Source organism: Colias philodice, chromosome 7, assembly GCF_061535455.1.
Source record: "Colias philodice isolate Cphi_HAF_F1 chromosome 7, ilColPhil1 Martin Lab GWU primary, whole genome shotgun sequence".
Classification (NCBI taxonomy): Eukaryota; Metazoa; Arthropoda; class Insecta; order Lepidoptera; family Pieridae; genus Colias; species Colias philodice.
In genome coordinates, this window is record NC_143092.1 from 7853429 (window position 1) to 7867491 (window position 14063).

A 14063-nucleotide genomic window follows, 5' to 3' on the forward strand; every position below is an offset into this window, starting at 1 on the left:
AGGTTTGATTTAATATGGTAATGTGACATTTAGATTTGATGTGAGGGTCACTGTGATTGATCTGTGCTTTGTAATTAGCGTTCTATGTGTTAATCTAAAATTATATTAACACTGCAAATGATTCTAGTGATTAAATTATCTATGGTTATTACCCGAGATTGTATTAGGTTCGATGTAGTTGTAAAGGTTGTACTTGTTATAATTGTTTACGGAAGTCATTGTGTTTGTAAAAAATGTTGATAGTTTTTTTTTATTCTTAGCTCGACAAATTAGTTTAGATATGTTCCTATATACATTGATTGATGTCGAGAAGGTAACATAGTTGTTAAATAAAACTAATAAAGCCAGATATCTCCATACCGCGAAATTTCATAAAGCTCTTCAATAAACTCAACGGTACTTGTGAAAGAAAAATTATTTCCATTAATTCATTTTCCTAATACCGTACATAGGAACTAATTGCGAGCAGACCCACAAAATGAATGTAGTCTCATCGCAATTTATTGTTGACGTTGGCGGACATCGCTTACCGCTACCGAGCTTCTAGCCTAGGTCTAAAGTTCACGTCTAGTGACGTCATAGTGTCGATAAATGAACAGGTTAAGGTTAAATTATTATCGAAACAAAGCGTTGGGTATTTACGAACTTTTTCTACAAGGAGTTAAAAATATTTGTTGAAACATCGATGATCGATTTCCTATAATTATGAATTTATTTTTACTATATTTTTATGGATCCTTTTTTTTTGTGTGGTGTCTCTCAATGTTAGCCAGAAGGGCTTCTACATTTTAACGCGGACGCGGGGGTGAACTGAAGGTTCACCCTGGTAGCGACATGCACAAGGGCGTCCCCCCTTGACGGGGACTTATGGATCCTGAAACTGTGTATTATAACAACTTAGTAATATTATTGCAATATAATTTGTGTTTGTATCTATGACTCAATATATAACTGTTCTTATCCTCATTGATATTAATATGTTACGATTAATAAATAGCAAGAGTCTCGCTTGTTGTTGTATTAAAAGCATCCATGTGCTTTTGCAGGATTGAAAAGCTCCAGTAGTATAAAATAAATCTCATCGTTATCTTTTCATCTTACTTTAATCACCTTCTAGCACACCTTTAAATACATAATTTATTATCCCCACGCATCGCTATAGTTCACGCTTTTTAATATTATTTATACCACTATCGTGACAATACGAGCACATCACTAATATCTACAAGAAACCACTTACTTATTTGGCATAGTCCTTGATTAGGTCGAGGCAGTGGGCGCGGTTGATTCACCACCATACATCCTAATTACTCCTCCGCCTCGTAAAGAAAGAACTTATTGTTATGAAGTGTTAGATCGTGGATGTAATTTCGCGTGATTTAGAAGAAACTTTGGGTCTATATGTTGTAGGCATATTAGTTATTATGTGAGATGCAAAAGTTGAACCAGATATTTGTAAAGCGGAGTCTTCTGAATTTCTCTCTTTCTCTCTCTAATTTCTTTCTTTCTCTTTCATTCTTTTTTTTAAATATGAGGGAATGAATAAATTAAACATCTTACAATACCTGTTAGTACTAGTATATTATTAAATTCCTATACTTCAAAGGATTCGACCTAAATAACTTCGAATGTTCGTGAAAATGAAAATACTAAGCACTTTTGTATAATTTATGTAATGTATCAAAATTATTATATACCTACCGTTAAGTTAGGAAGAACTTAAATTGGAAAATCACAAATAAAATCTAATTAAATCGCTTTTTCTTTATTTTTATGAAAATATTAATTATAAATTATTTTTAATGCATTTTGTCGTCCAAATGATACAAAATAAACTTGTTAAATAAATAAACATCAAAATTACCTTCTCCCTCAACAATATATTATTCTCATTCGTACCAAAATAGTATAAAGTTTAGGGTGGGTCGACATCTTAAATTAGAACGGTCATAATTCGAAGGACTGTGTCCATTAGACATGGAGATAAATAAATAAATACTTAATTGTGAAAGCTTTATAACACTTTTAAGTAATATTAATTAATTTATCGTTTATTAAAATGAGAGGTCATTGTGTAAGGCTATATATATACACAATAGAGAGAGAGATTGAATAGGAGCGGAAATTTTTTATATGTTTTTTTGGTTGTCTAACATTTAAGCCTAGCCTAAATATTCTACCTGTAATAAATAATAATAGGATTTATTTTTAAAATGTAAGCTTGTTATTTAGTTAGATATTTACGTTTGTATTGATCAATTAATAAGCAATAATGTTATATAACAGAGTTCGGAAAAAAAACGAAGGTCTCAATTCTTACAGTATTTTCATAATTTCATGCTATGCTACTAATTAATAAATATGAAACGAAATGTTTTACCTCCACGTTGATTTTCTTATTATCCTCATTTATTAGCCTAGGTATTTATTTATAAATCTAAATCCTTAAATGTTTGATCCAATAAATATAATACGAAATAATCTGTGATTGATTGAAATAATAAAATACGGAATAAATAAAAAATACAGTCTCATAGGTTTCCCTAACGTAACTCTGGGTTGTTCTATAATTGTAAGTTACGACGGATATTTTTTGTCCACCACAAACAGATGTGGCACAGGATACAGAAAATTGCTCAATTTGAGACATGTAACGTTATATTTCAGAAAGTATCGGATTTAGTATGCGTTGACATGCCATTCGTTACAAAAACATTAACAGGTTTTGATTTTTTAAATGTCTGGTAACCATTCAGACCCTATGTTTAAAAATTACTGATACTCATCTCCTAAGTACAGGGAGGACATCGTACCTACACACAAAGAGCACTTCGAAAACGCACTGCTTTTTGCTTAAAAAAACAAAACACGATTATATTTTCTTCGTTTTTCCCGTAACTGAGTAAACAACCCTTTCAGGAGTCCTGTTTTCACGCCGCCTAGCGTCGAGTAGCGGCAAGAATCACACACGAGATTTCATCTATGCTATTACCATCCCTCTCAAGGCACCCTCATACACCTACATATGAACGAGATGAACATATATCGGCCGTCAAATCCCCTGATTTTCATTTGGGAAAACTGACAACCCTATACGTCTCTATTTTCAGCTTGCTTGTGTTTAGTTTAGAGCGAGATAGTAATAGTTTATAGCTTCGCAGTGGACATTGGATGACCAGGCGAATCGTTTATTTTTATCTGACCTATTGGATATCAATTGGTTATATCGGAACTGCGGTAGACTCTAGTTTATACAAACAGATAATGCGGCTATTTCCTTTTTTTTAATAAAACATTTGGAAGGTCATATTTCATTGACTAAGCTTTTTATAATTACAGTTACAAATTACAATCAATGCTCATTAACACAGCGATACGATGTCCATCTTATTATTAAAAATCCTAGCTAATTTCGCCACATCCTAAACGAAAAGAATTCAAATGGAACACAAGTTGAAAATTTCAATAATCGAACACGCAAAGTTCGCGAAGTCAGTTCAGAAACAATTATGAAAAAGTTGTCCGCCGTTCGCGCGCCAGTTAAGTCTCGGCTGACACTCATAAAACTTATTAAAGTCAAGGACCGACCGAGATAAGTTCTGCGGCGTCTTAAGTAAAATAACGTTGAAAAAATGCAGAAAGTTCGTACAAGAGTGAGAGTGAACGATGTCGACTGAACGACTCGTCTACGTGTTGCGTTCAGCGGAGTGTACTCGTTTATCTTGTTTTATTATTTACGTTGTGTTTATGTAATGAATACTTTTACTGATAGCGTGATTACGTTCTTGACGGTTTAAGTAAATGCCTTAATTTTTTTGCTGGTTCTTACTTGCTCTAGAAAAAAGTATAGATTTTATCACGTGAATGCAAGATGTACTTAATTGTAATGTTTCGATAACTGTTTTTAAAATAAACAAACTATGATGTATTATAATCAATGAAAACGGAAAACAAATCAAAGTGATGTTAATATTAAAAACATTGCATTGTACGTAAAAATCGTAGCTGCGTAGCGAAGTGCTACGAAAAAAACTCTATCACTAGTTCATATCAATTAGGTTAAATAATAAATTTATTTTTGTACACTATTCAACTAAATAACTTTATGTGGTGAATCAGATTTTGTTATAAAAAATTTCGATTGATAATAAAACAATGCAAAATGAGAAAATTATTTACAAGTTTAAACTTATTATGATTTAATTAAAATTAAAGAAAAGCTCTATCTTGTTATCTTTTACGGTTGAATTAATGAAATCGTAGCCGTAAGTTCTACGAAAGAAATTTTATTAAGACATATACAAACGGCGCGCTCCATAAAATTTTACTTACGCCGTTTTTCTCCGAGCTTTAAAGTGACCGTGCGACAAAAGTCCATTCAATTAAAAATTCCATCTCCTAATCGAGTCATGAAATATGCAGGCAAATATTATCCCTTTTCTTTTGTACGCGCTGCATCTTCGCCCCACCCGCGCACGCACACTGACGCACGGCACTTATGAATTCAGCCTATCTCTTTTCCGCCTACGCACAGGGGGTGAAAGGTGCGCGGCGCGGTCTCACTCTAGCAGCCGAGGCGGTGGCGACCGCGAGTAACCCCTGGCTACTTCATACGGACTCGCACGCGCCGTAGTCGGCCGGCTGAGCGAGACGGCGCGAGTTGGACACGAGGCCGCGGAGCCCTCGCGCGAAGGGACACAGGACAGACGTACTCGGACATCGGGCGAGAGCGGGCGGCCGGCCGCGCACCTGCTCGAACCGCTCCGCACGCGACATACTACATCGCGAGACGCTACTAAAATTGCAAACTAAATAGACTATGAATTTCTATTAAATTCTGTTATTTCGTTATTATTTTGAGAATTTTATTTTACGTATTGGACTCGAAATTTATATTTTTAAACAGTGAATTTATCCGGTGAAAATTTAGCGACAAGTGTAAATAAAGCAAAATAGCACAATCAGCTGTAGATGCGAAAAGATTAGATAGGACATTGAGACGTCGATTCGAGTGCTCGATAAGATCTCTATGTCTCTTGTTTTAAATAATAAATACTTTGTCGACACGTGAACTGATTTGCAGTATGAAAAGGAAAAAGTTGACGTGTTAATATATGTTACGATGATGAATTTGGGAATGACGAAAATTCTCGTTGAAGATCACCGTCGGACTTCTGATAATATTGTGATAGCGAGATCTCTACCTAAAAGGTTCTAAATAGGACGATAAGCCGGACCGACGGCGGCACAAGTGAAGTGCGCTAACAAACTGTCGTATGATAACAAGATATTGAGATAACATTTTTAGAGGATAAAAGAAGTTATCGAAGATCTAAAAATAGGTGACCAAATCAAGATGAGAATCAAGATGCCAGCTGTACGCATCGCGCAAGGTATGTTTATAAAAATATTGCAAACTGTTGCTCTAACAAATAATTAAGCGTAATATTTTTACAAAGATATTTTCGAACTGAAATTAGTTTGGGATTGTCAACATCTAGTCATCTATGCGACTATGAGCTACTTTAGAGCGTATCTTGCATGTCAATATTTACACTGTGGTCATCTGATGACCGAAAGGGATGAATGAAAAGACTGAAAAGATCCTTATTAGCCATCCCCACAATATTCATACTTTTTCCAACAAGAGAAAATATTTTGTAAAATGTAGAGTTTGCAAAAATACGAGACAAATGTTTGACTTTTTTACGAAGATATACGAATTCACAATCTATATTATCTTAAAGGCCTCATGAATTCTATTTATAAAATTCTATCATCTCATATCAACTGTATCAGTTAAAAATAACAATAATACTTATAGCTACTTTTATAAAGAAAATATATTTAACCATAAAGTTTAAGTCACAAAAGTTATTTGATCGTGCTAAAAATGACCATTAATAAACAAACTTTTACTAGAGCACGTTAAATTTTAACGATATTACGTCAATACATTTATGCGACGTAAGTAAATTTTTATTTTCATCACGACAGTCGACACAAGAAATTAATGTCAAAAATAATGCCTAATATGTACTTAAGAATCGTTCATGTATATTATAGCTTATTTAAAATATATAAGCTTAATAATAATAACCAATAAAATTATACGCAGTCTGAATAATTACACCACAAATTAGCTCTATATATTTTTCTCTTAAAAAAACATAAACATAAAATTCTCTGCAGTTGATTTATTAAACTATCGTTTAATAAAGAGATAAATACACATCATAATTTGTTCATCAAAATTGATGATCATTAGCGATAGACAAAAGAAAAAATATAAGTGCATCAAATGAATAATTTATTACAAGTCCCGCTTGCCTACGTTATGACACAAAGAGCAAATTTTTACTGACACATGCATAGGTATTCTTTTTTTTAAATAATCATTTTACTATTAACTCTAATTTAAATGCTTAATTTCAATTATCGATTATATAAAAATGAATCAGATTTTATCTAAACACTGAATACAAAAATAACTAAATTTGCATTAACAGAGTTATTTTTAGCAAAATTCGCGCATTTACACCACATTAACCACGTAATTATAATTTAGATCTTACATATAATTATAATAATCAAATAGTTTTTACATACCAATATAAAAAGTCTTAATTTAAAATACATAATATTTAATATTTATATAATATATAATAGGTACACTTAAAAAATACACACTCCATTTTCTTGAAGTAATTGTATCATTTAAAATATATTCCTAAAAGTTTGTAATTTACTTATTATTGCTTAACGCTTTCCGTCATAAATATTTTCATAACTTAATTTTGCTTGCAAGTTTTTGTACTACGAATAAAGCACTCAACAAACAATGAATCCGAATATTACTCTTACTATTCCTGAAAATTCTCCTTCTAAGTAAAAAATAAAATTGTTTATTTTCTTTTAACCACATCTATAGTTCTCTTTTAATCTGTAGTTTTAATTTTATTGTCAAAATACTTTTTTTTTCTAAGCAATATTATTATAGTTATTTTGTCAACGAATATTGTAGATTACTATTCTTCACTAAAATACGTATAATTTATAAAAACATTTATGTCAGTACCCATAATACGTGTAATCAAAGTTAGCGATCATTCGGTTCGGTAGCGCGGCACCGCACCGGCGCAAGCGCATAAATTCTTTTCAAATCGTTATCGCACACATGGGCAATTAGTCCAAGTTGACCGAAGGCGACAGGCCGATCCCATTGGTCGGTGGCACCGTGACGTCACCAACGACTGTGGCCTTCGCGCCTGATTGGTCGACACGCGTCATTTCGTCGATCACACGTTTGTTCTTATTTTAAACGTAAGAGGTTCGGAGGTACGCTTTTGTGTACTTCGGTCCCCCCTCGATGTAAAGCATAACGGTAAGCCGCTGCTTATTAGTTCCCGGCTTGTTTGAGTCAAATATGTGTTGCAAATTCAGCGATGTTAAACGCAAAAAACTGTAGATTATCTAATAGAAAAGTAAGTATAGTAAACACATTTTCATCGTCTTTGAAATGGTATCAAATTAATTAATTTATTGAAATAAATTACAAGAACTATGCCGTTTTTGTTAAATTATGTCTATGTGCGCCGCTTACACTTTACTTAGTTACAAGTTAGAACGTAGACTTTATTGAACACGCTTCTGCAATTAAAACATGACAAGGATTCACCCCTGCAAAGGAAATCAGAACAAAATACGACATTGGTTAAAAATAAATGACACGTACGAAACAAAAAGTTAAGGGTATCTGGTTTTAAAAACCCTCTTCAAAAGTGCGAATTAGGGAATCGCAAATTACTTTATCAGGTGCGAGACTGGAAGGCCGAGGGTTCGAGAAGCTTCCAAAGTTTAAAAATGTTAACTTTACTTCATAAAATATTTATTCGTCAACCAATTTGTTTTTACTCTCCTCTGCTAATTGACACGGGCTTTTCAACTCATTGTTTCAATTTATTTTTATGTTTTCATCATGATTCGTGTTTTATTTCTCCTAATTCAGGTATAACAAACAGTGGAATAGCTCGTTGTATTAGACCATTGTTTGGGTTTTTATTTTCGAAATGCATAATGGGAGCGCACGTCAATTTAAAACATAGCTATATCTTGTCTTTCGCCGGTTGGCGATTCAATATGTCTTCATTAAGAGAATATCGGAACATCGTATTCACAAGCGGAACTTTCAATCTTGATCCTTGTCCAGGAATTATTGCTTCAAGATCGCTTGTAGTACATCTACATAGTTTAGTTCTGTAACTTCCATGCGTTTGATATTGCAATCAATGAAAATCGTTAAAACTATTTAATGAGGGTCTTATTAATTCGATCTTTGTTTAATCATAATGATTTCTGAAGTACTATCGTCGACTATAATAGGACTGTCCCTGAATGTATATCGGACACGCCTAGCATAAATATTCAAGATTCGCTAAATTATAATTGCGTGATCGAAATGATTGTTGGCAATAATTTAATTGCAATTAACAAAGGTAACAGTGTTTTACTTTTTACTTGATAGATATTTGTCAAGGGTATCTTAGTCGTATTTATGTTCCAAGCCCTTTAATGTATTCTAATTTTATTTTTCTTAATAGAAGCATAAAGTTTACTAGAATACTAGTATGTGTCGCAAAACATTTAATTCAGATAATTGTTTCAATTCACGTCAGTTTAAAAATATGCAAATGTGAATACGCCGATATTTAAATGATGGGAATACAGTTAATTTAGTATTTAGAATAATGAGTGCGGTCGGCGGCCACCCGACTGAAAGACTGGACCGTTTTTTAGATGTCCCTCTCATTCGTTTTGTTTTTCCGATTGCGAAGATAAAGATGTATGGATTTACATATGTTATATCGCGGAGGTCCACGCAACATTTAAATTGGATTTATTAGTCCGTTTAAACAATATATGCAACGTTGGAGGCTTACGAAGTGACGTCTCAACTCATTCCCATTTAACATCTTGTACATCTTTAATCCTTTCTCCGAGAAAAGGATTATTTTAACAACAATACAAATCGCATTACAAACAACGAAAACAGAAGCTCACATTTTTTGCACTCTCCAAAGGTGTTAAGATCGTTACAGATTATTTGAAACACTACAATGGTGTTAAGCACACGTACCTATCTATCTCTGGTAATCTAAATGTTTGTAATTGCAATATTTAACAACAATAAAAATATTATTTTGGAGGTAAACTTTTATTTTCTGAAACTTGATAAGCCTTTACATTGGAACGGCCTTTGGAAACAAGAACGCGAGCCGTTTATAAAGGTTCTATTCATAAGTAAATTCAATTCAGTCTTATTGTGAACGAAATCTCCTTTGACCAATGTCCGCCCATTAGGCTCTATTACGATCTAGTAAAATAAACGCTCTAACAATAGAATAAAAAATGTTCATAACAGGAATTAATTTATTGTTACAATCAATGGATGGGAGTGGGTGGACAGTTTCTCAAGAGTCCATCTTTGTCAGGCTTTGATACTAATTTGTAAATGTCGACGTTATAACGACCCGGCCTATTTAAACTTGGGTAGATGCAAGAATCTTAATGCTTAGATTTCTCTATCCATCTTGAGGTAATCTATTAATTAGATCAGATAAACTTTAACAGCGCTATGAGGTCAAGCAAATTTATAGAAATTTTATAGAAATTAAACACAATAAAATCAGCCAACAGGTTAACAAAGCGGTATGCGATAGTGCACCTGAACTCGCAACATTTTCCCATGGTCAATCTTCCATAAACACCTCAACAAAAAATAACACCAGACTGCAATTCCCAAACAATTGGTCAAAGAGATTTTTTTTTTCCAAACAAACTCAAACGTCCGCGCCCACATTGTCGAGCACAGAATGGGGTTTCTGAATCGCCTGTAGGCAAAATATCTATTGTTGATCATTATGTCATATTCTTTCAGCAATTTAGAAGAGAAAAGGGTATGAGTGTCAAGTTTTTGCGGAATATCCGTTTGTAGTAGCACCTGTAGAATTGAACGAATAATTACTTTGTATTGTGGTGTTGAAGGAAGTGAAATGGTATCGTTTGACGGCCATTTAATGAGCTGCGGTTTTTTACATTGAATATAAAATAAAAGAGTTGACTTGTTTCTCTACATTTTTTTAATAGTAAACCTTTTATTTCAAAATGTATTTATTTTCTGTCTTATTTTTTAAACAAACCTTGATATTTCTATAAAAATGTATCTATAAACTTAAAACTGATTTCACCAAATTTTTCTATTTCACACAAAAAGATCCACATATGTCTGACATGAAGATTGCGGTGTATCGAATTCTACCTGATCTTTTATATCGACCATATTTCATACGTCGCCTTTAGATTCCGTGACCATTGTCCAACCGGCTTTGATTCGGCTAAATTTATTTTTTTAACCATCCGCTTTGGCTACACGTCAAGTTGATCCCGTTGATAGAACATGGAGGCTGTATTGAATTACAACCAGTCCGTTTTTTGTGGTAGCCCTAGTTTTAGAAATGCCTGTAATTAATTTTGAAATGTGTATGGCATTTTCAATGGCATTCCTACATTTCTTTATTGTTCTCGCTAGTAATAATCTTTAGTCTATTTATTATTTAAATTGATATACAAATTAAACTCACAAATTAATTGTGATAATCCCAGATTTAAACGATAAAATTTGACAGTTCCACATCCTAATTCATTCCTTTTCTTTAACTTACTGAATAGTTCTTAATTAGTTCTTTATAATGACATCATATTATGCTTGCTTAATGAATTGCAGAACTTTCTTAAACTATTATCAAATGTCGCAAAGCTTTATTGTTTTTAATGATTAAGTGGGTGTTAAAAATCATAAGACAGTCAAAGGAGTGAAAGATAGGCTCATGTTTATGATTTATATTGTGTTGTTGTGTATGTCTGTGTATTGTTCGCTTGTAGCGTGGGCGCCGCTAGATTTATAATAGCCTGCCCTTTCCTTTAACTAAATACGATATTTAGTGGGATTCAATAAGCTTAACATGGTTCATCGCTGATTCAATGGTGAAGCGGCGTATCAAATATTTATGCGCTGATTTCGATTTCAGGGAGAACATTATGTTTTGCATTACGGTTACTAATATACTATCTTACCACATTTGAGATACTATAATAATCCTCTATATATTCCGTATTATTTCAACTCTTTACTTATACTGTGGTATACTCAATTGCAAGCCTCAAGGGTCATATCAACCTACTGCTAATCTCAACTCCCGCGCAGACAATACCCTGCCCGGGTCACTCATCGGTTATCTGCCGATCGACGATCAGCCGCCGTCAAATTTATAGCACAACTCGTATTTACAGTTACTCTGTGGTTATACATGCAAATGGGTTTACACCTAGAAGATTTCATCAATACACATGTTTGAAGTGTAAACGATTGTGAACGAAAACTAATTTAGGTTAACATTTTTATTGACATAATATCTGGCCTATATTTTTATTTTTATAATGTACTAGCTTTCCGCCCGCGGCTTCGCCCGCGTTTTCAGAGAAAAACCCGTTCCCGTAGGATTTCCGGGATAAAACCTATCCTATGTCCTTTCTCGGGTATCAAAATATATCTATACCAAATTTCATGCAAATTGGTTCAGTAGTTCAGGCGTGATTGAGTAACAGACAGACAGACAGAGTTACTTTCGCATTTATAATATTAGTAGGTATGGATTTGCTTACTGTAGACTATGTAAGAAAAACAATTATTTTATAAGAACATGTAACTAATAATAAGTTTATTCATATCATATAATAAACTGATCTCAATGTTGGATACGTAGCTACATTAATTGCCGACGTTTCAACGGTCAAACATTTGAACGTCGAGCAATTAAATTAGCATAATACAAACAAAAAACGGACAGAATTTGCGGACGTCTCCAAACCGAATATTAGATACAAAAAGTGATCATTAACATCACAAATCATTTTAATGGTGTGGACTAATTAATCACATTGTTGGAGTTTACCGCGGATCGCGAAAAAACATCACTCTTTGTATACATTTCACATGACCTCAATTAAGCAGTCATACGGATGTGAGTGCATAATCTCTAGTCAGGTCATCGCTTAACAAGGCGAGCGGTCATGAGTGGCCGGCAGCTTGGGAACTCTCCCAGGTTTGTATGCAGATTTAGTGCACCGGTGACAATTGGTGAGCCTATACCTGTGATCATTACGCGATCTAGACTGTTAGGTGTGTCAGTTTGGTCGGTCTTGATTTATTTATGAAAAATTGGGTGATACGGTTTCTAGATAATTAGAATCGGAACCATAAATTAATCATCCATATAAGTACCTATTGCTTCCAATAAAATTATTTATTTCTATTTTCATAAGTCATAACTTTCAATATTCACATGCATTCGTTTAAACGCGGTCATTTATATATTTATATATCGATATTTGCAAAGATTTGCAATTCTCTCCCACGCTGTCGCCGCATTTTTTGTTCCATTAAGGTGAAATCCAACCCTTTGGCATTTCAATCTATCAATGCACACAATAGTGTCCACAAAGGATTTCTTGACCAGAATTAGAACATGTGTGACATTTTTTGTACTCCTTCCGTTTCATTACACTGTTATGTGAAGATGTTTCTAGAAGAATATAATTTGTACCTACATGTACCTACATAGATAACAAATAACAATATAATATGTTATGTTAATGAGCCTTATGAGATAAATATGAAATGAATGAATACAAATGGTCAGGCATGGCAAGCATTAAGTAATTATCATGATGACCTGAGAATATATTATTTGTTTTCCAATGACTTTATTTTATGATTCGACAAATCACAGTAGATAAATACATATTATATAATAATTTGAAAAATATTCGAAATAGGAGAATATTGAAAAAGCAATAATTTCAAGAACCACGATCCATTGAATTAAAAATCGAACAGACGCGAATATAAAATTTACACGAAGCAAACCGCGAATTCGAATCACCATTGTCCATCCCATAATAATTATCAGGTTGCCGGAACCACAATCCCACCTGTTTTATTTTCACACGCTCAAACAGGTAAGGTCCATTCCCAAAATCATGGTAACTGTATTATTTTTTTGCTTGTGCTTGCTTATAAAACCTTTTTTGATACGCGGAAAATCTCGTCACAGGTTCACCAAGATTGGTATGCTTCTAAACAATGCCTAGATTGGAATTCAGCGTGACTAATTGCAAGTTTGGTGTGTGTTTTGACCTGATATATCATGATGAATTACGGGCAAATGAACCCAAATATTGAGATACAAATATTTGTACGATGAATTTTAAAGACAAAAGGAACCGATTTTTTCGGAAAGTAGAAAATGTGTTAAATTTTCAACAACAATTAAAATTGCTAGTTAAAGCTTTGTAATATTTTTACTAAATCAAAAATAATAATAATAATGCACATGTGTGGTGGTGGATACAAAATTCTTTAGGAACATGTATGAATACTTTTAGCTTTTTCGATCTCTTTACAATGCTAATCCGTTAGCTGCAATAAAATACAAATGACTTACCCACAAGCTAAGTAAAAACATGAGCTCAGTATATCCAAAAAATAAATAGCGAATATTCGTTACGCAACACATCACGCGCAATTTGTCGCAGGCCACAGGAAAATTGAATTATTGTATTGTTTATCACATCCCCCTATTCAGCCTACCAGATGTACACTCAATGTCAATCTTCGGTATTTATTTACCTAGGAATAACAAACATTATGGGACTAGGGTCATTTCGCTTGCAGCTATTCGATTGTCATAATTTTGTTATCGAAGGACCAAATCTGCGGTTATTAATAACGTTTATTTTGGATTTTGCTTCGTGCTTTGATTCGAATCTGATGAAATTCTATATCTCATTATTCTTACATCTGTTGTTTAAGTTTTTGTCTGTTAATCAATTACAACATCAAGCATTTTTTTCATGAAAACTTTAATTTTGTACTTGTAATTTTTTGATTTACTGGGCCATCCATGAACTCGATATTACATCTTATTTTCATAGTTTAAAAGTAT

General features: G+C 33.3%; 1 protein-coding gene across 1 annotated transcript in view; it reads left to right on the plus strand.

The window, feature by feature from the left end:
• The first annotated feature begins 4595 nt into the window (after positions 1–4595).
• Positions 4596–14063, plus strand: part of Cph (BCL11 transcription factor chronophage) — a 34602-nt gene continuing 25134 nt past the window's right edge. The window contains exon 1 of the mRNA XM_089697472.1: positions 4596–5393. Coding sequence (XP_089553598.1) covers positions 5357–5393 — 37 coding nt within the window. The 5' untranslated portion in view covers positions 4596–5356. The remainder of the gene's footprint in view (positions 5394–14063) is intronic.